General features: G+C 37.1%; 1 protein-coding gene across 11 annotated transcripts in view; it reads right to left on the bottom strand.

Annotated features, from left to right (window-relative positions):
• The window catches only part of RUFY3 (RUN and FYVE domain containing 3), a 72,214-nt gene that overhangs the window by 37,826 nt on the left and 14,401 nt on the right, over window positions 1–19,987 (bottom strand). For 2 of the 11 annotated variants that reach the window (XM_041724067.1, XM_041724073.1), the window contains exon 2: window positions 3,768–3,821. The exons of the other annotated variants lie outside the window; for them this stretch is intronic. In XM_041724067.1, coding sequence (XP_041580001.1) covers window positions 3,768–3,821 — 54 coding nt within the window. The remainder of the gene's footprint in view (window positions 1–3,767; window positions 3,822–19,987) is intronic. 11 annotated transcript variants of the gene reach the window in all.

The following is a 19,987-nucleotide window of genomic DNA, read 5'->3' as shown; positions in this document are numbered from 1 at the left end:
ACTTACAGGAAGGGAGGTGGGCAGGGGGATGGGTTAAGTAAATGATAGGTATTAAGGAGGGCACTTGTAATGAGCACTGGATGTTGATCTAAGTGATGAGTCCCTAAATTCTTCACCTGAAACTAATATTACACTCTATATTAACCAACTGGAATTTAAATAAAAAGCTGGAAATAAAATGAGGATAATAAAAGTATAAAAAGTAATTTAAAAAAGTAAAAGAAACCCCAGAGACTTAGAGTCTTGTGTGGATCCTGATTCAAACAAACCAACTGAAAAGAGACATATTTGAGACAAGCAGCCTTTGAAAATGTGCTCAATAAATATTAGGTACTATTAAGAAATTATTGTTAATCTTGTTAGGTGTCATACTGAAGTATCTGGGAATGGAGAGGCATAGTGTTTGGAGTTTCCTTTAAAATAACACATCTTCGGGGATCCCTGGGTGGCTCAGCAGTTTAGTGCCTGCCTTTCCCTCCTCCTGTGTCTCTGCCTCTCTCTCTCTCTCTCTCTCTCTCATGAATAAATAAAAAAATAATAAAACAAAATAACACATCTTCAAGATATGATGGGGTTACATCCCAATAAACCCACTGTAAGTTGAAAATATAAGTTAACCAATGCATTTTAATACACCTAACCTACCGAACATTATGTTTAGCCTTGTCTCCCTTAAATAAGAACCTCTGATTTCTATGTGCTTGGTCAGAAGCAGGGGTGACAACCTAGCCTTCCCCCCAGCCGTTACCCTCTCCTAACCCTTGGCAACTATTATTTTCTATTTTTATAGTTTTGTCACTTCAATAATATTATATAAATGCAATCACATAGTATGTAAATTTTTAAATTGGCTTCTTTCCCTCCACTCAGCAATAGTTCCTTAGAGATTCATCCACGTTGTTGGGGGTATCAATAGTTTGTTCCTTTTTATTGCTGAGCAGTATTCCACTCAGAACCTTTCTGAATTCTGCAGGCCTCACTTTCCTCATCTGTGAAATGATTAATAGAGTTTTGAAGACTAAACAAATATCTGCATGTTAAGTATTTAGAAATGCTTAATCTGGGTAATTGCAATTTCAGTCTGTTTCAGAGGCTAATTAGTAGTAAGTACAGAAAGAATTTAATATTTATTGAGAAACTAAAGATAGCAAACTGTGTGTTTTTATTACTTCATTTAATCTTCAGAATTTTCTAGTGAGTTTCCAATCTTTTAGGCACAAATTAATAGTATACAATGAGATGGGATGCCAGATAATTGATCAGTGTTGAAAGCAGGATACTTTCTACTTTAAGAAGGCACTTCATATTCTATTAGACAGGAGTTACAGACACATTGACTGTAAAACCAACCATCACTTTAAGAAATCGGATCAACAGAAAAAACTTAAATCTTGCAAAATTTAGAACAAAACAAAACCCCAAAGCCAACAGTTCAAATCTGCAACTTCCTAGGGTCTGTTATTTTAAAAAGCAAATTTTCAGAAGGCTGGAAACCAATGTTAACACTTCCTTTACTAAAAAACCAACTGTTATGACACATTCATAATAACAGACGAGAAACAGAATTGAAATAGCTCAGCAGTGAAAGTTTTCTGAAAAGATCTGAGCCTACAAACATCGTCAGCTTTCTCAGGGTCTGAAACTGAGATTCACCCCAGTCCCTAAGCTGCTAAGTGTGCTATATGTGGGCAACACTCCTTAACTCATGTTTATTTTTGTTACAAGTACTCATTTTTATAAAAATCCTTAAGTTATATAATAGTACAGTAAAACTCTAACATTTCATGTAACTGAAATAAGGTAAGAGAAACAGAAAATAATAATAAAAAAGGGATGAAATGACAAAAAAAGTTGAGTAAAGCTATTTCCCTTCCTCATTCTTTAAAAACTACATTCCAGAAAGACTTGTCTGTAAATACATTCTTGAAATATTACCATATACCATGTGACTGCTAATCTACTAAGATCATCAAAATATTGAGACAGTTCACATCTTCTGGGTTTTTTAATGTGCTATACTGTTATAACTCATCTTATTTCCCTTTCTGATTTCATCTATGATAGTCATTCACAAAAATTCCCACAAAAACAAAATGAAAAGAGGCGGCTTACTCTCACACTAGGCTTGATTCTTGAAGTAGTACTTTGTATTAAAGAAATGGAATTTTACCAGGGTGAGTCCTAGGGAAGAAGTTTCAAGAAAGGCATAGATTTGTTGGCTTTTATGCAGCATTTTTCTTTAGTACCTAGTCTATTAAAGGAATCAAAACCTTACACTTGTGTTGTACCTGGTAAACAACAACAGCCAACATAATAGTAAATGCTACTCACTGAATGAATCCACACCCTTCTCTTTGTTTTTCTTTCTCTATGAACTGTCAATCACCTATGTAATACTGATTTTTTTTCATTGAATTATAAGTAACTAGTTACAATACAAGCAGAATCAGAGATGGAATAAGGACAGCTTGACTATAGAAAACGACATGAAACTCGGAATAATTTACTCATTCAAAGTTAAGTGCTGAAGAAGAAACTAATGGGCATCAGTGGCGACAGAAACTACTGGGCATCAGTAGTCTTGCCTGGTATGACCAAACAGACTGAGCACAGTACCACCCCAGGTCTCACACAGATACTGAGAAGTTTAAGACCTGTAAGGATTTTACACTTGAGTAGGACGATAAACACACCAGAAGTAGAGAACAAGTAAAGAGCCTTAAGCTCCAATGCAAGGAGCATTCACGAATGGAGACCTGAATGTGGGCCATGGCTGTCAAGGAGCAGTTCCTTAGCAGAGCTCCAGTCTGGACTGAGGTGGGGGGAACTTGGTGGTGGGGAGAGGAGGGTAGTACACTTCCAGGGGTAAGGCTGCAGGGACCAGGCAGGAGGAGGCTGATGCACTATGCACAGGCAATGAAAAGGTCAGTGTGCACGCAGGGCAGGGGATGTGTATGTGCTCAAGCCGGGTGGGGGTGTTGGTGGGGTAGGCACACAAACACGACACACTTTAGTACTCAGGCAAAGTGGGAGATACAGTGAAGCCAAACTTCAATTTTTCTATTTTTATTATAAAATGTGTGAATTACCTTGAGCTCCCTAAAGTTAGGTGCCCCTTACAGAAGAAACAATTCTTGTTAGGGGGACTTTCTATTTTGGAACACATGTGCTACTTTTGAAAGTAATTCCACCAGGAAGTAATGCTATGACAGGACCAAGCTCCAAGTGCTTAATGTTATGGAAATCTACAAATCTGAACAACATTCCAGACTGGATACTTCAGATTCCTGGGATCTGTTTGTTTTTGACTACTGTGGAATTAACAACAATATACATTTTCACGAATGATAAAAAGATTTACATCTTCCCAACAAATAAATGAAAAAACAGCCAAAAAAAAACCTGATATATTTTGATATAAAGTCCCCTTAAAACATGTTTAACAAATATCCTAAAGGAACAGCATAAACATATATTTATGACACTTTACTTGGAACCACAGGAGAAAGATTTTTAAAGGCAAGATTCTGAAAAGCCTAATCCTGTACAAATGAAGTACCTGTATGGTAAATCTGGCAAATATTTTTATTACTCCAGTTATTGCCATGGGAAATAAAACCAAAGCTGACAATCTGGCTTATGGAAAACGATCAAAAGGTGGTTAGAAATTAAGAAAAAAAAAAAAAAGAAATTAAGAAAAAAAAGAAAGAAAGAAAGAAAGAAAAAGATAGGAAAAAAAAGCTGAAAGATGTTGGTGTGGCACGCACCTTCTGTATCATCGCGCATTTGCTCCACCAAATCTGTCAAATCCTCCCAAGAGTCTTTGCAAACGGCAAAAAGAAAGGAAAAGAAAGATAAAATGTCATGCAAGCCAAGAAAGAAAAGTGCTATTAAAAACAAGGTTTCAAAAGGGATAACTGAAAGGGAGATTTCCTAGAATGCTTTCAGCTTAACCTAGAGATTAACAGTGAAAAGGGCTGGGAACATACTCAAGGAAGAATATGTCACTAAGCAGAGATATCAACTAAGACTATTAAATCTGTTCCAAAGCTAAAACAATTTCAGAGTTTCTAATGAAAGCAAACAAAGATTTTTTTCTAAAAAAAAGCAAATATATCCCATAAAAAAGTAAGATTTTTTTCCATTGAAAATCAAGACTAGACTTTGTATCTTTAAGTGTATACAACATTGACTTCATTCAACATTTATTTTAACCACTTCAGTGCTGAAAAATATGTGGAATGCTTTTTAAGATTCAAAGCAAGTATCATGATACAAACTAGTGACTTTTTTCTTAAAACAACCAAAGCCTTCCCACTCCCATAGTTCTTCCCCAAACCAAAAATAAAGGAGAAGATGCTGCTTTGAAGACAGACAAAATAAGTCACTTATAATTCAATAAAGATGTCTATTCAGTTTAAAAGTACAGTACTCTCTCCTTTTACTATAAATTCAATGTTCTTGTACACAGAATATTCCATGTGAGGCAAAAAAGGACAGGAAAGAACATGGAAGATTACAGATAGACATTTCTGTGTCTTAAAGCTGTAAGATGACTATTTGGAAGTAAATTTTGAGAACCTACAGAAATTTTTTTAAAAGTACACTAGCTTCATCCTTCAGGAATTCTGAAGCTATTATACTGTATACAACTGCAAGATTCATATGCAAACTCACAAAATCATGTGAGTTTCATTATGTGTAACATGCAGCAAATAAAAATAAATTATCAGAGGAAGAAGCATAACAAAAATGAGAAAATGGGCAAACAATACTCTGTCCACAGTAAGCCTTCCTTCTTGAAAAATTTATCACAGACACCAGCAAAGGGTCTGAAGCAGCAACTCGGAATTATCACCTAGGAAAAGAATTTATCATTGGTCCTGCTTTCTCACTAGTATGTTAAATTATCACTGTAATTTAATTGGTTAATTTTTAGTTCTGATGTAGTTTGGTGATTTTTTAAGAGTACATTCTAGTGTTAAATAAATACATAGTTGTAAAAATGATACAAATACAATAAAATTTAGATTCAGAAAACAGGGAAGCAGATGAGGATCTAATAATGTGATATGTGACTAAAGCAGCACTTTTTGGGAAAGCTATATATAGACTGTTGGTTAGGCCAGACATGGGGACAGATAATATAAGAAGAATGAAAGTATCGATAACCTTTGGCACTTTTATTGTCTCCCAATTCAAAAGCCTAGAAATTAATAATTAGAAAACCAAGCATAGGAGTAGTACATAGAAATCCAGGATTAAATCCCTAACTTGTGACACATCACGGGGTTCAGAGAACAGACGCTGGAGCCGAATCCCTAGGGCTGATGTCCCAGCTCTTCCCCTAATGGCCATGTGACCTTGTCCCCTACTTCATCTTTTTCCTCAGTTTTTTCATTCTACAAAACAGGGAAAAGAACAGTACCTATCCTATAGCACTGTTATGAGGAAAAAAGAGTAAGCACAGGCCCAAATCCTTCATATTATTATTTTCTAACCAAATATATTTTGAAATTCAGATTATTTTTTTTAATTTTAGAAAGGTAAAATGGTAAATACTGAGGCCAAAAAAACATCAGACAGGACCTAGGGCAGTACTTTACAATCAAGCACATTAATATTTCTGCAGGAAATAAATGAATATTCAAAGTAAATATGATAAAGACTATAAATAGCCTCAAATAAATTCAGATCATGTTTTAGCAGCAAATGCGTTCAGGCTAATTTATGATACATGCGGTTTTCAGAGCTTTTTGGATTCTGCAGTTGTGAATATGTATGCATAAAGCACTAAGATAGTGTTTTTGTTTTTAAATATTTTTAATTTATTTATTCATGAGAGACACAAAGAGGCAGAGACATAGGCAGAGGAAGAAGCAGACTCCATGTAGGGAGCCCGATTAAGGACTTGATCCCAGGACCTGGGGATCATGACCTGAGCCAAAGGCAGATGCTCAACTACTAAGCCATCCAGGTGCCTAAGATAGTGTTTCATAGAGAAAAAGTACAATATCTGTGTTAGTTATTATTATTTTACAGTAGTTAGTGTCAAAATACATTATATATTTCCATATATCATTTTCAAATATAATCTCCTGACAATATACTACAGATTTATATCATGAAGGACTACAGATTTACAAGAATGTACTCTAAACCATCACATGAGGGCAGCCCCCAGTGGCGCAGCGGTTTAGTGCTGCCTGCAGCCCAGGGTGTGATCCTGGAGACCGGGGATTGAGTCCCACATCAGGCTCCCTGCATGGTGCCTGCTTCTCCCTCTGCCTGTGTCTCTGCCCCTCTCTCTAGCTGTGTTTCTATGAATAAATAATAAATAAAATCTTAAAATAAATAAATAAATAAACAAACAAACCATCACATGAGTTTACTCCAAGGACTTGCTTTGTTAAACCTTGTGAAAGTCAGTATGGTGAATATCCCTATTTTAGCCTACATTTACTTAGAAACTGTATTTGTCACCTAATAAAAGTCTACAAAATTATTAGAGCAAAATATAAAGGTTCTTCAAGACTTGTGCACAGAGGAGTTCTGGAAAGTGAATTTCTAGATAGGAATGCATGGCGAGTATAAGGGATTCTCTGACTTTTCCCCGTGCTGTGTCCCATCTACAGAAGTTTCCCAATCTGTCTCAATCAGATATATTTTGTTTCGCTTTTAAAACAAATTTAAAGTTATGAGTCCCACAGTGATGAATGCAATTTAAAAGAGCCCTCTTCCTCCGAAAGATAGAAGGTGTATTTCCTTCTTCTAAAGTTGTTCTCCACTTATCATGGCATGCTCAGTATTTTATTGCACTAAAGAATAGATACTGTGACATTCTTTTATAATCTTCTCAAAGAAGGATTCATAAAATATTTTAAAAATTATGCCCTCTGCAATATGTTCAAATTATTAAAACAACAAGGAAAGTACCTAATACATGAATCGAAGATGGTAGTATCACGGACAATTCTGGTATTTTCCCCAGAACATTTCAGTTTTTTTAGGGGTAATATGTATTTTTTTAAATGACATCTTTTTAAAAGACTTTATTTATTTGTTCATGAGAGTCAGAGACAGAGGCAGAGGGAGAAGCAGGCTCCCTGCAGGGAGTCCGATGTGGGATTCGATCCCAGAACTCTGGGATCATGCCCTAAGCCAAAGGCAGATGCTCAACCGCTGAGCCACCCAGGCGTCCCTAGGGGTAATATTTTGCTGCTTTTGAGTATGTTTTGCCCGATCTAAAAATCTATATTTACTTTAATTTGTATCATATAATACATATTCATAAATTTCAGAGAGCAATGATCTAAAGGTTTGCTAATAGAGAAGATAGGCCTGCATTAAAATTTTCCTACAGATAATGCAGAATTCAGACCTGTACCAATCAGAACTATGTCAAATGTGCACTGCAAACGTTAAAAAATAAAGAGAGCTTCCAAAGTTACTCTGGCTAAACAGACAGTCTCAGTTCCCACCCAGAACACTGACTGACAAGGTAAGAAGTCGCATAGCTTGGAAATGCCAAATTTGCCTGCCATTGTGTGTGGTGCCCTGAGTCTGGTGATGAAACATTAGGACCGTCACTCCACTCTGAACACTTGGACTAAATGGTTAGAAATGCTGCACCTGACAGACTCATGAGATGCACATGAACAAAGACATTTTTTAAGTAAAGGGATAAGAGACAAGGCTGGAACTGTACAAAGGCCCCAAATTAGGAAGCATAGCTTATTGGAGGTTCAATGAACTATCTGCTCGGCTATCATTCTGTTTTGGGTCTAAGAATGAGTAAGTCAGTAGACTAGGTAGTATTGTAAAATATTTGGTCAGTGGCAATGGCAGTGTGATCTGATAGAAGGGGCCTTGGCTTTGACATTGATACAGATTTAGGGTGGGGCCTGGGCCCAGCGTAGTCCCATATTTTTCCTTTGGATGAGGGAATTAGCTGAAGCTCCTTCTCATTAAGAAATGCCTGAATGAACTCAAAGTGCCTCTTCACTGTTTATGTACCCAGGCTGTGAGATCTCTCTTGATAGATTCTTTTTTTTCGGGAGTGTCCTTACTATAGACAACCAAGTTAGAGTCAAGTTTAGAGATAAATGTAACCAAGTTACACTGTCTCCTTGAAGCTAGGCGGCTCTGATTTAAAAAGTGTATTACAGTTACTTGGGGAAAAGCCTTCTGAAGCTCCAACTACTGATCATAAATAGCCCTTTAAAGGACTGCTGTGAAAATAAAAGCTAATTAATTTAAAGCACTTAGCACCCCTCAGGTATTCAATGTCAACTTTACCTTTACAAGAAACCAATACGTGCCCTATATTTTCATTTGGCTACAAGCTGTATTCTTCTAAGTATATCTGCCATAATTAAAAAAGAAAATAGACTGTAATGTAAAAAACAAAATAAACTCCAACTAAACTAAATAATAAACATGGGGGAGAAAACAAGTCAACATAAGCAGACCAAATGATAAGTTTAACAGCCAAGGTGTTGTTAAAATAACTAATAATACATTTGCTTAGTAATATAAAAATTAGTGAAGAAATTATCAAACTGATTTTTAAAAATGCTAAGAGGTTCTGTTCTAATAAACCAGTAATTGAGGTCAAGATCTATCTTTTCCCCACAGTAATAACAAAAATATCAGGAAAGAAACTCAAATGATCCTGAAAAAAGTAACATTAAGTGACTGTGATCCTGTGCTTTATAATAAATACTTAGTCTTCCTCCCAAGTGCCTGGCACAGGGCTCCTAGAACCCTTGTAAATTCCTAAGTGATAAGAGCACTAGGGGCATTTCCTGTTCTAATGAGGTGACTCCTGGTGGGCTCCTGGATGGGGGCTGGTCCCCAGAAAGATCAAGCCATGATTATAAGCTTGGAATTTTCAGCCCCACTTCCCACTTCTTTAGAGACGGGAGAAGGGCTAGAAATGGAGTTTGTTGATCATGCTTATGTGAGGAAGCCTCATAAAACTCCAGTAGTATGGAGTGGAAAGCTTTCCAGCTGGTGAACACATCTACCTACCAGGAGGATGACATACCCCAAATCTACCAGGAAGAAGCTCCTGCATTTGGAACCCTCCCAGACCTCATCCTATGTATCTCTTCATCTGGTTATTACTTTAATAAACTGGCAAACTTACATTTTTCCTTAAGTTCTGTAAATTATTCTAGCAAATAACTGAATCTACGGGGAAAGAGCTCATGGGAACCTCTGATTTGTAGCCAACTTGGATAAAAATTGTGGGTAACCTGTGATTAGTATTTGGAGGAGAGGCAGTTTTGTGGGGCTGAGCCTTTAACTTTGGGTGACACTATCTCCAGGTGGATAGAGTCAGAGCTGAGAAACTGTAGGATACGTAGCTGGTGTCACAAAACTGCTTGGTGTTCAACCCGCCCCCCACCCCCACACACCCACTTGGTGACCAGAAGTGTTAGAAGTAAAATGTTCTGTGTGAAAGGAGAAAGATACAAGAGAAATACAGGCTTTCCTAATACAGTTATTAACATCCAAGCCATTGAATATTTAGTATGTATACTAAGCAAAGGATTTTACTAAGGCAGTAAGTATAGTTTATACAGAAGTCACGAAAAGGAAACATCCAGACACTGTCCTTGAGAACTAGGTAACTGTGACACAAGGTAAAAAGGAATTGGTATTAGAGAGATAAGAGAAGATGAAATAGATTCCTAAGTCAGGTGAGCAGCTATGGGACACTGGAAGGCTAGGGAGGCCACGGGCTGATAGGGACTGAGGGGATGAAGAAAGGGGGCCTCCCCACATCAGTAGACCCTCTGCCACCTTGCCTGGGCAGAAATAATCATGAGGTTTCTGATACCTTCAACTGGGAAGCTTGCTGCCCACAGGACTAGACACTATAGAATTCTCAAATGAAATCTAGTCCACATCCTGCATTTTACAGCTGTAGGAGAAAGAAAAGAGAAATCTCAGCAGCCTTTTCATCCCAGAAAACAAACTCCAGTAACCACAGAAAACCATGAAATTTCTCATTGCACATTTAACAGTAAAACTCATTCTCTTCTACTTAGGATATTGTCATTAGCTTAAAGGAAATAAACCAGGTAAAATACAATCATGCAGCTCTAAATCAACTGTTTTAAAAAAATATCACAATTGTCTTAAAAAAAAAACCACAACTGTTTCCTTTGGAAAGTCCAGATTTTAGTACTGTGAGAAACCACAACCAACTGCAGTAGCGGAAGACAAAACTAAATTGCAAAGTAGCAGCCAATATGAAAGTTCATGACATACCATACTGTTAAAATTTTTTTTAATGCTTATGGCAGCTTGGAAATGTGTCTAAAAAACTAAAATATTTTACTATTTGACCCAGAAACTCCACGTTTAAAAAAGAAAATTGATAAAGTGTTCAAATTATAAACCTAACGATGTTTATAATTGTCAGTGGTGGCCAGACTTAGAAACAACCTAAAAGTCTGTAACAAGGAAGTCAAAGAAATTATGGCATATCCAAAAAAGGTGATACCGGTTTCTATTTACTGATGTGGAAGGATACTGCAGAGGAAAAAAGGCGGGTCACACACCACAGGAATGGTATGATTTTTACATGTAAAAACCTGTGAATGAAACTCTACATATATTTATTTAAAAAGAGAATCTGGTTCCTAAATGTTATCTGTGGTTATCAATAGGTGCTTGAACTTTAGGTGAGTTCTACTATTTTGTGTTTGATATTCTTCCATAGTCTGTACTCTTACAATGTGAATATACCATTTATATAAGTAGAAAAGGTTAGGAGAAATGACCTTCTGGCACTGAAAGCTGATAACCCAAAAAAGTTACTGTAAACTCCGTTAAGAAAAGCACAAATGAGCAGCACCTGGGTCGCTCAGCAGTTGAGCGGTAGAGCTCATGATCCCAGGATCCTAGGATCAGGTCCTGCATCAGGCTCCCCGCGTGGAGCCTGCTTCTCCCTCTGTCCATGTCTCTGCCCCTCTCTTTGTGTCTCTAATGAATAAATAAATAAAATCTTAAAAAAAAAAAAAAAAAAAAAAAAGGAAAGGCACAAATGAAAGGTTAAGAAAAAGCTCTGTTCTAAGAAAGGTCCAGAAAGGTTCACCAGGAGGGAGGAAAGACAGTAAATCTCCGTGGTTAAGAACAGTAGCTAAGGTGGACACCAGGGGCTTGGGAAGGGAGTGGAATGAGGAGGAGAAAGCCGACTTTAGGAGAGCGCTCCAGTCAGCTGAGAGGCCTCGTGTGGCTCCGGCTGTGTTCTCTCCCAGACAGGATTTTATAAACGTTGGGCAAAACTTACCTCAAAAGGGTGACTAGCCAAGCTATTCCACAGCAGAGCAGCAAGAAGGGATGAACTTTGTCCAGGGCACTTTGCCCAGTAGGCTTCGGAGGTGGTGGTGAAAGCTACCACCCCCACACTTCCAGAAGTTCACACACTGCCTTGTGCCTTGTGCACACGTAATCACAACTTGGGGAACCCGACAATGTACCTCTGAGGCTATCCTGGCTGGTGGTAGCAAATGTTCCCATAATCCCACCATGGGCAGATGACAAAAGGAGGGGTGCCATACTGAAAGCAGAGAATAGTGACAGAATTCTGGGAAAACCAGGATCCAAACAATGCAGGTGTTATTTTCTGAACACTTCTGAAAGGAATAAATCAGATGCCGTATGGAATACACCCAGTCAGACCCTGCCCTGTGGTCACCCTTGTGCACTGCATCCAGCTTTCAGACAGCTCTGAAGACCAAGTGTGCCAGTAAAGAAGTGCAGGCCTATGACATGGGAAACTCAAAACGTCTACTAGATGTATAAACAAATGATACTGACAGCTAAATTCAAAGCAGCAGCTCTGCTTTTAGGCAACTGTTCCTGTTCATGGATGTGTGAAACTGTTACGGAAAGTACTTAATATGAGTCGGATAACTGCACACCTATAGTCTTCACAAAGCATTCTGCTTTAAAAAAATAGCAACTTTTCCTGATTATGGTAATATATCCTTTTGTAGAAGATGTGGAAGAAAAGAAGCATTAAGGATATCATAATAACCACCTGTCATTCCACTATCCAGAGGGAGTCACTTTTTATATTTTTGGTACATTTTGTTTTACTTGTGGTGAATGTGTACCCTTAACTTTAGCACAAATTGTGACCACAGTGTATGCAGTTTGGGAGACAGCTTTTAAAAATTACATTCTAAACAATACCTTATGCCATTAAATATTCTCCCACAACATCATTTTTAGTGTCTTTTGTATAGATGTTCTAGAATTTATCGAACCATTTTCCTGTTCGGTTACTGAAGTTGCTTTTTAAGGTTTTTGCTACTATAAATCATAAGACTGTGCCTTGCCTTTATCTCTGATTATTTCCTGAAGATGGCTATCTGGTATAATCACTGCAACTTAATTTCTTGAGGCTCTTGATTCTTAGTGATAACGTGATTTCCAACAAAGCTGTACGAATGTATATGCTTACCAGCAGAGCCCTCGCCCAAGTATTCTTGTACTTTCATCATCACTGAATATTATTCATGGATATGTTAGAAAACAATAATAATCAATCACTATGTTACGCCAAACTTCAATTTTCTAAGTAAGATACAGTGAGTCTGGAATAGGTGATAAATGAGTAAAAATAAATTAAATTAAAAAAACTCAAAAAACATAAATTGTGTATTTTGGAGGGAAGATTTTCCAAGAAAAGGTTACTTTTCTTTCACCACTGACTACTTTCTGGGATTATGAGGTATTACTAAATTCACCCAAAATGTGCTGGATAGCTACTATAAACAGTACACAGTACTATATAAGGCCTTCTGAAGGATGCAAAAGTTTTGCTCCAAAGAACTTTCTACATAATTTCATAAATGAGGAATCATATGAATTAAAATCAATCATTGGAGAATGATTCCAAATGCATTCAACCAAGTGGCACAGAAAGTACCCCAAAATTCAGGAAATGAAGAGTGTTGCACATGCTAGAGGAGGTCTTGTGGATGAAGGAAGTCAAGGGGCCTTCCATTTCCGGATTTGATGCCAGCATGCAGAATCTCAAGAAGGAACAGTGTAACAGCAAGAATCATCAGGATCCTGGTGAAGCGAGAATCAGCCAGCTTGGCTGAAATAGGGAAGGACTGAATAGGAGTTTGAAAAAAACATTAGATAAGTAAAATTACCCAAAGAAGGGCATGAAAATACTTGGCCTTTAAAGACTAAGGTTCAATATTTGAGAAACATTTTAAATTTAGTACATAAAGGTGCTCGCTGCCTGCCGGCCAGGTCAGTTTCAGCAATGTGCCATTTCTGCTATTGGGTAGTATCTGTGCAATTATGTAATATTTTCATATACTTCAAAAAATGAGTGGAAAGAAGAAAATGAAAACAAGTGGATAAAAGCTAAGATCTCCGATTTAACTGATGGCATTCACTGAGCATGCCCTAAATGATGTGCTTTGGCCTCATTTTGATGTTCACCAGACTTAGACTGGCCAATGCCGTGATCAACTGTGTACAAAAACGCTAGAAATAGGTCACCAGAGAAGATGTCCTTTGTTACATGCAGATCTATCATTGAACTTACATTCACTTAGTTTTGGTATAGGAGTGCCCCAAGCAGGTTGAACTGTGGCTGCCTGAGTTTGGATCCTGGCTCTACCACTTACTACCCTCCCAAGTGTCAATTAGTAAAAGGGGGGCGAAAATAGTACTTAGGCTCAAACGGTTACTGTAATGATTAAATGGGACACTATATACATATTACTTAGAGGGAACAGTTCTTGGCACAAAATCACGGCTTGATAAATGATAACATCTCTCATGACAACCCCATCACCCCTTTTTCAGGAGTACTCTAGACATAATAGACAAGGCTGCCTGAAACAGGGCTCTTGTACAAGGACGAAAAGTTTGCTTTCATAAAGATTTCTTCAGCAATTTTATAAAGAATGAATTAGTACAGGGAGAATAATGGGTTTGGGGAAAAGCTGCAAGTAGGTGTAGGAATCTGGATGTGACATAATGAGCTCCTGGTAGTTGTAGAAATGAAAATGAAAGACAAAATTAAGACTTTGTTGTGGAACATAGCACATATATCCCTCTTTTACGCCCTAACACACATAATACTGTTTGCTTATTTAATCATAACAGAAAACTAGAATAGCCAGATGCCTTGTGTGTATATAGGTACTGTGTTAAAAGCAGAAAAAGATCATTTATATCATTCACTCATCATACGATTAACATGTTCACTTATGAAACTAATTGTAGCCTTGACTTCCCATCAGATTCAGTTAGTTTCACATAAGAATTGGGCATTGCATGCTTATAATTTTCTCAGCAAATACATGCTCATCATCAAAAAGATAAGGGAATGATCACATATAAATAAGTGAAAATAGGAAGTCTGATCACAGATCAGCAGGTTACTGGGTTTCAATATTAAGAGTAATAGTTGTTTTAAACTTTTTGCCATTAAGCATGGCTTTTATAAATGGATGATCTCATAATTTTGTTCACTGTTAGGATTTAATAACTTTTCACTGTTTCCCTTCTTCTGATAAAGAATTTTGTTACAAAAGTTCCCAACAGCTCTTATTTAAAAATGAAACTAAAAAAAAAAAAATAAAATAAATAAAAAAATAAAATAAAAATAAAAATGAAACTAGCTACAAAATAAATTTGATACTTTTTTATAAAATAAAAGTAATATTTGATTTTTCTATTAATTCAGAGAAATGACTATTATTACTAAGTCTTATTTAGGAGGGCTTTTAAAATTCACATATTGTATAATATATACTCATTTTATTAAAGTATAGTATAGGAGTAAATGCATATACATAATAAACGTATTCACTTTTAAAACACTTAAGATTTTATGGTTAAAAAATTAACATTGTGCACAATCAGAAGAGAAAAAAAGATCTCATCACTACCTCTAACATTTTGTTCTCAATAGAGTATGTGGCTTTATTAATATTTCTGATTAAAAAGGTGAAAATTTACTTGAAAGGAAATTTGGAAAGGGGCTGAAAACATATACCGGCAATCTTTCAGTTCTGGCCTTTGGGTCTTTGAAAGTACTGCCTCCTCACCACTTCTACCCCCTAATACCCAAAGCCTCCACTTTATGCCCAGATAACTTTTTTTTTTTTTAATTTTTATTTATTTATGATAGTCACAGAGAGAAAGAGAGGCAGAGGCATAGGCAGAGAGAGAAGCAGGCTCCATGCACCGGGAGCCTGATGTGGGATTCGATCCTGGGTCTCTAGGATCGCGCCCTGGGCCAAAGGCAGGCGCCAAACCGCTGCGCCACCCAGGGATCCCGCCCAGATAACTTTTGTACATATTTTTGGTCTTAGCTAACATTACTTAAATTGGAAATCTTCCCTGGAATAAGATTTCTGACTCTGTACCATTGTACTGCAAAGACTGTCATTTCACTTGCTTGAAATAGCCCACCCTGCACCCTACACTTGTCAATAAGTCCAGAAAATAAAGAAGACTGGATTGCTCACTGTGCTATACCTTAGGACCTATTACAGTATAGGGCATAAATTACAAGTAGGATACTTAAATGTACGTTGAATGAAGGACAAAGGGTCTGTATGATAAAAACTGAGTTTTTAAAGTATTACTTGTTTTCTTTGGGGGTTCTAACGGACATTAAGGATTTTTCTTCCAGAAAAAAAATACACAGATAAAAAATTTTAGGTATGATTTTTAGGATCAAGGACCCAGGTTTAGAAGCCCTGCACTAGACTATATAGTGAACTCATGCTATGAAGTTTCTTGGTAAATAGCCATTTGGCTTCTCTGCCAAAATGCTCTTTGGGACGTGCACTTTTTTTTTTTTTTTTTTTTAAAAGATGGGCTTCTTTTTTTTTTTTAGATTTTATTTATTTATTCATGAGATACACAGAGAGAGAGAGAGAGAGGCAGAGACACAGGCAGAGGGAGAAGCAGGCTCCATGCAGGGAGCCTGACGTGGGACTTGATCCCCAGACTCCAGGATCACGCCCTGGGCCGGAGGCAGGCGCCAAACTGCTGAGCCACCCAGGGATCCCCATGGGACATGCACTTTTTACATGAAAACATATGCAGTTCTCCAAGCAGAATGGGGTTATAGTAGGGTGCAGTGATATTAATAAGTAAAAGTACATTAGTAAATTTCAATGGGGTTATCTCAGCACCAGACACTTCCCAGTCACTGAATAACAAACACTTTCCATTACATCTTTAGGGGATTTTTCTCTACTTATCTTATTAGTAGAGTATTCCCTATTATATCTTGGCAGTAAAGAATTTCCTATTGAATGGAAAAACCTGATCACAAATCTGCACCCATAATCTGCACCTAGATTGTCCTCTGGGAAATGTGAAGGGCTATCAATTTCTTAGTCTCTAGAACTGGACTTTGCATCAAGGGATGTCCAATAAATATTTCTGATCAATAGACAGACCAAAACACATGCTTACGTATATAGCAGTATCATTATTACACTTGCAGATGTTTAATATAAGCTATTTATTTATGCATTAGAGTAAAATGCCAGCTATTCTAATGAACAGTAAAGCAAAACGTAAGTACCAGGGACACTGCAGAGTTATGCAATAGCAGCACGTATGAAGTCCACCATCACATACAGTTCTCTACAGTCACCCAAAAATCAGGGTGTCTGTCCAATATATTACTTCTTCCATAGTCTGTCTCTTATTATCTGTATTTGAAAAGGAAGTTTCCAAAGTCAAAAAAGTAATTTCAAAGCTTACAGCTGTCTTCATAACAAGATCGTATATTTTATTGTGTTAAATTACTCATCTGAATCCACTGTCTCTTGATATTGGATTCCCATTCTTTAAAAGGTTAATAGGAAAACAAGTATTGCTCGATAACTGAGCAATATTTTTAGCCAATTATTTTCTTACTTATGGTGGTCCAAGGAAGGACAATGCTAAAACATGAATTTAAGTTAATAATGTTCTACTATAGTCTGTCTGATAAACAACCAGTTTAGACTGCTCCAAAAAGTTAGCTATAAAACCAAAAATATACATTAAATTGGTAATGTATTTAAGAACATGGTGCAGCTCCGTGAATAACTATTATACACACAACTAACGTCTCCAGGGTGCTTTACATCAATTATCTCACTTAATCTTTCTAACCTACAATAAGATAGTTACCACTCCTAACTACCTGCCATCTATCCTCCAGCTCAGCCAGCTGGTAACGTCCCCCTTTCATCCCACGTCTGCCTGATGATCGCTTAGTTATGGTACAGTGTCCAGCCCAGTTTCACTCATAGAATGAAGCCTTTCCTGAACCGTCTCCTCTCACATGGAATCAATCCTAGGCTTCTGTCTTTAGGGGAAATCTACTTACAATCATAGATTTGTAGATTTCCTCCTGGTTTTAAAAAAAGTATACTGAGAAAGAGATCACCTCCTTCACTACCAATAAGCACTGAAACATGAAACAAATGCTCCTATTCCCATCTATTTAAGGGTAAAGGTAGTCAGAAACTCTGGGTCCAGGTCTACACCATGGGCTGCACAGTGAGAGGCAGGAGCTCTATTTTCAGAAAACAAGAGTTGGAAACTGTAAAGCTTCTATTGCTGAGGACACACAAAATCTACCTTATTGTCTTACGGCGGTATATGATGCTTTTTGCCCATTTTCTCTTGTGGGAGTCAGGACGCCTCATTACAGGATTTGTGTGGTCAGATGTCTTTCCCTCTATGAATCAGCCGTAAAGTATAGTATGAATGCTCCTATGTGCCCAGAAACTGGGTGCTCAACACGGTGAGATTCATATTATCACTGACCTGGTGATCACTACTCAAAGGCTGAGAGCTAAATTACACCTAACAATTATCACTTGGTATTAATATTAAAGCAGACACTTCCTGAGTCCAAATGACTGTTCAGACATCTTGATTCAGCCAGCGGAGTAAGGAAATAAAAGCCCTATAAAAGTACTGCCTTGTTTCCTAGATTGCTAAATCTATAGAAGCCTTCCTGGGCCTAGACTTTTATTATTTCCATTTCTAATCATTTGAAATTATCATTTCTCTTGGCTGATTTAAGGCAAAATTCCAAAATTCAGTGACAGCATTTTTCTATTTTCCTCTACATCCTTTTACAATTGATTCTAAGGTGTTGGGAACTTCCTATTTGTCTACTTTCCTTAATCAAAGGATGTGCCACTTAAGAGTTTAGGTTGTAGCCCTTGTACATTTTCCATCATAGATTGTCCCATGAAGGATTCGTACAGCACCACTACAAATGCTTACATTAACCAAACAGCTCGCTTTTGCTCACTCCTTGGAATATTAAGAAACAAATACATATTCAAAGTACTAAAATTATTAAAAATTCTTTTTGAGACATTGATACACTGGATTTTATAATTAAGGGAGTACTGTGTTAGTTTCAATATGGATGAGAATATTTTTGAAAACAAAATATGCAAATGAGATGTTCACTAAAAGACTTCTTGGTAGCCTTTTCAAAATGTATTTTTCTTCCCTAGAGCTTCTCAAACCTTCGGAGGCTGTTTTATTTTATTTTATTTTATTTTTTTTTAATTAAAAAAAATTTTTTTTTAAAATTTATTTATGATAGTCACACAGAGAGAGAGAGGCAGAGACACAGGCAGAGGGAGAAGCAGGCTCCATGCACCGGGAGCCCGATGTGGGATTTGATCCTGGGTCTCCAGGATTGCACCCTGGGCCAAAGGCAGGCGCCAAACCGCTGCGCCACCCAGGGATCCCTCGGAGGCTGTTTTAAACAGTACTGGCATTCTATGGAATTCCAGCTGATGTCTTCCACCCTTGTGCACATTCTTATTCTGAGACTCAGAGCCAAAGGAAGCTGTCCAACTGACAAACCAATTGTTAAAAGATGCAAAGAGTCTTAAAAACTACTTAAATATTACCCTTAAAGATACACCCGTAATGACTACTTTGTGTTCTGTGCCACTAATCCTCTCTAAAACTTTCTCAAGGCCAACCCCAATTGGGAAAATAAAATCCTTTTCAGAATAAAGGGTAAGATCTGAGTCACGGTAAGATTGCAATACAAGGTCAAGGGCAAGGAATCACTTCTCCCTAACCCAATCTGCTATGTGGAATTTACCTTATGCCCTCTATTCTGCAGATATGCCTAAATACCAGGCAGATGTTTATGAAGAATTTCTCATTTGTGAGCATTTGTCTTCATTACTTTAAAGCAAGAGAATAAATACCAGCCAAGAGGCTACTACATAAAAAACAAAAATATCTACATCTATGCAAATTCTCTATTCTCTTCCTTATGGCATTAAGAGAACTAAGGGGTACAAGCTGAAAACCTCTGATAATTTAGAAAAGGTTCTGGGAGAAAGTCACAAGTTAAGCGACCACAATGGTCTCAAAAGTACTGACAGTGGAAATTTCAATTGGGTCATCACTGTTACCACAAATAACTTATAAAGAGCAATGGTCAATAGATCCCATGGGTTGGGGTTACCTTATTAATCATGTTTAGCCTTTTCAAAGCATTATCCTTTTTTAAGTGTCCATATTCATTCATAGTCACTGAAAATAAAACTGCTTTCTCATCTATAGTCCACATTAGAAAAAGATAGTATTTGTCCAAATATTTTCTAGATATCTAGCATGTTTAACATTATACTCTGATGCCCTTTGGTAAAACACTGAGTGTTACAACTATGTCATGTACAATCTTACAGTCATGCTGTCTTAATCTACTCTATTAAGGATTACTGCATTTTCTATAATATTTTAGTATATAATCAATATTAATAGCTTCTTCATGATCAATTAGGGCCAAATATGGTAAGTGACCTCAAATATTCTCCTTAGAGGCTTAAAGACAAAGAGCTCTAAATAGGCACCAGCATCTTTTGAAAGGATACCTCAGGGGGCAGGGGAAAAAAAATATTTTTTTCCCTCCGTGAAGTAGAGAAGGGGAATT

Source organism: Vulpes lagopus, chromosome 12 (assembly GCF_018345385.1).
Source record: "Vulpes lagopus strain Blue_001 chromosome 12, ASM1834538v1, whole genome shotgun sequence".
Classification (NCBI taxonomy): domain Eukaryota; kingdom Metazoa; phylum Chordata; class Mammalia; order Carnivora; family Canidae; genus Vulpes; species Vulpes lagopus.
This window is presented reverse-complemented; position numbering and strand designations above follow the sequence as displayed.